General features: G+C 51.1%; 1 protein-coding gene across 1 annotated transcript in view; it reads left to right on the top strand.

Annotated features, from left to right (window-relative positions):
• CECR2 (cat eye syndrome chromosome region, candidate 2) overlaps nt 1–1955 on the top strand; it is a 47585-nt gene extending 45630 nt beyond the window's left edge. The window contains exons 19-21 of the mRNA XM_009333021.1: nt 8–535; nt 1375–1480; nt 1765–1955. Of these exons, the coding sequence (XP_009331296.1) occupies nt 8–535; nt 1375–1480; nt 1765–1770 (640 nt within the window). The 3' untranslated portion in view covers nt 1771–1955. The remainder of the gene's footprint in view (nt 1–7; nt 536–1374; nt 1481–1764) is intronic.
• The last annotated feature ends 590 nt before the right edge of the window (nt 1956–2545 follow it).

The raw sequence follows: 2545 nt of genomic DNA, 5'->3' as shown, positions 1-2545 counted from the left end.
CACTGAGCGCCGCCCTGGCCTCTCCCAACCGCATGGACGTAGCGAGTGCCAAAGAGGTTTCTCCGAGCGACGGGCAGGATCTGGGGCCTGAAGACGAGAAGTCTGAGGAGTCCCAGGAAAGGCCGGAGAGTCCCAAAGAGTTCCTTGATTTGGACAACCACAACGCGGCCACGAAGAGGCAAAGCTCAGTGGCAGCGGGGGAGTTCCTCTACGGAGCGCCCCCACCGCACCTGGGTTCGGGGATGGGATTCGGCCCGTCGGCTTTCCCTCCCCATGGGGTGATGCTACAGACTGGCTCTCCTTATGCATCCCGGCATCCTGCCAGTCATTTCCAGCCCAGGACGTATGGATCACCCATGAATGCTCACCTGTCTCATCATCCGGCCTCCGGCCAGGCCAATGGCCTCTCTCAGGAGGGACCCCTGTACCGCTGCCGGGAGGAGAACGTAGGTCACTTTCAGGCCTTGCTGATGGAGCAGAGAGGCAGTGGAGGTGGCATGGGGGGGCCACCCCAGGACTTGTATAGACCTTCGGGGTAAGATCGTGTTTTCTGCGAGAAGGCAAGGTGGGAGGGGGGTGATGCCAGGGTGACGATAAGTGTTGGATATCCTTGAAAGGACATGGCTTGAAGTCAGAGGAGATGGCAAGTGCTGTTAAGAGGCTAACAGGTGACTCAGACTCCTGGAGTAAGAGGTCTCTTAAGATGGAGACAGAGTCTCGTTGCAGCTCCTTAAAACAAGTAGCAATCGCTATCATGGAGACCTGTTAGCCTGTCCCATCCATCCCCACACCAGTGCTTTGTTTTATCTGACAGTGTTCTGTTAATGTGTCATCCAGGGTTGTGCATCTCTTAATCAAATGGGCTCTTGCCATTTTCTTTGCAAGAATTTTATTGCATCTTTCTCATAGTGGAGCAGAGTAGCTAACTAAAGTGGTTAGCCTCTTGTTATGAACTCCTTTAATGTTGCCCCCTTTTACCCCTCCTCTTGCTTTGCCCTCCCTCTCTATCTCAAATTTCCGTCACAGAAAATTACCTCTCACTGAGACTGTGCATATCACATTTTATTCCCGAGTGGAAAATTCTGCTACTCCAAAAACTCCCTGTTCAGATTTTATAAATGTGCTTCGACTGTTACTGTTTTGTCATAGTCTCAGCGTGACAGTCCTTCTTCTAGTATTCAGGGAGCTTGGCTTACAACTAAGCCATTGGAGAGTGGCATGGATTAAAGGTGGTGTTTTGGGGGGAAGCCGGAACGAAAAATACACGAGATGCATGCTTGTATGTGAATGTTGTATGTATGCATTCAACCAAGTAGATGGGATTTGCTCTTGGTGTTCACATGCTAAAACTCTCTCCATTCAACCTGGCTCCAGAATGCAAATGCATCAGGCTCAAGTTCCCTTCCCGAAGATGCCTACAGCAACCATGTCCCGGGAAGATCTGACGTCACAAAAACCATCAGCGTTGCCTCTGGATCAAGTAAGAGCCGCTAGAGAGAGCAGAGTTGATATGCAAGTCTTTCTCTTCCCACTGGTTAAAGGAGTGAGGTGTTTGGATGAGAGTAGGAAGCACTGGAAGAAGCTGGGAAGTGAACTGCTGCTCTGCAGAGGAGTTGGGGATGTCTCTATAGTCTTAGCTGACTGTAAAACGTAACCTAGGTGGAACGATAGTGTTAAGCTTTGAACTGGTTGCATGCAATCATGAGGTTATTCCTTTCTAAAGCTGCCAGTTAAAGCCTCCAACTCTTGTTCTTCCTCTTCCAGAGCTAGTCCGAGGAAGGACGGACTTCACGAAGACGAAAGCCACACGTGATTTGGACAAGGGGGAGGAGGGGCAGGCCTTCCTCCCACCCTCCCCTCACCCAAGCAGCATGTAGCTTCCTGGGTCCGTGGAACATGGTGCCGCAACGGCTTTTGTGTTGGAAACCTGGAGCGGTGCTGGGCCCCAGCCAGCCGAGCAGCTGGCTCGCCACTGCAGGGCGAGCTTCGCAAACTAGTGGCTTTCTGTGACCGGAGACTGCGTCTCGTTCAGGGTTTGAGGGGTTTTTTGGGTGGGGAGGGCGGGGGTGGGGGCGGAAACTTTCATTGACTGCTAAACTCAGGTATATTTTTCAGGGTGGAAGAGGATGATGATGGAATTTTACTTGTAGTATTAACGTGTGTGTTTTGGAGCTGGATCCAGTTTACAGACTTTAACCTGTTGCCTTTTTAAATAAATTTCTGTTGTTGGTGAATGTATTGTACATAATGGGGGAGGGGGTGGGCCCAGCTTGTAGTGGGCTTAGCACTGGAGGAATCCTTAACTGTTTACAATCATATCACACTGAAATTTTTCAGGATAAGGGTGAGGGTTTGAGGGGAGTGGGGAGAGGTGACGGAACGTGTGACGGATGACTTGCTGTCCTCCTTCCTGTCCTCTGCAACCGAGACACAACCCAATGGTTGGTTGACTGAATAGCAGGAATTGCTCAGGAGCATAACGTGTCCTCCTCTTTCTCTTGTCTTCTTCCTCCTTCCCTCCTCACCCCCACCTCCACCCCTCTGG

This window comes from Pygoscelis adeliae, unplaced genomic scaffold (assembly GCF_000699105.1).
Source record: "Pygoscelis adeliae isolate BGI_AS28 unplaced genomic scaffold, ASM69910v1 Scaffold38, whole genome shotgun sequence".
Lineage (NCBI taxonomy): Eukaryota > Metazoa > Chordata > Aves > Sphenisciformes > Spheniscidae > Pygoscelis > Pygoscelis adeliae.
This window is presented reverse-complemented; position numbering and strand designations above follow the sequence as displayed.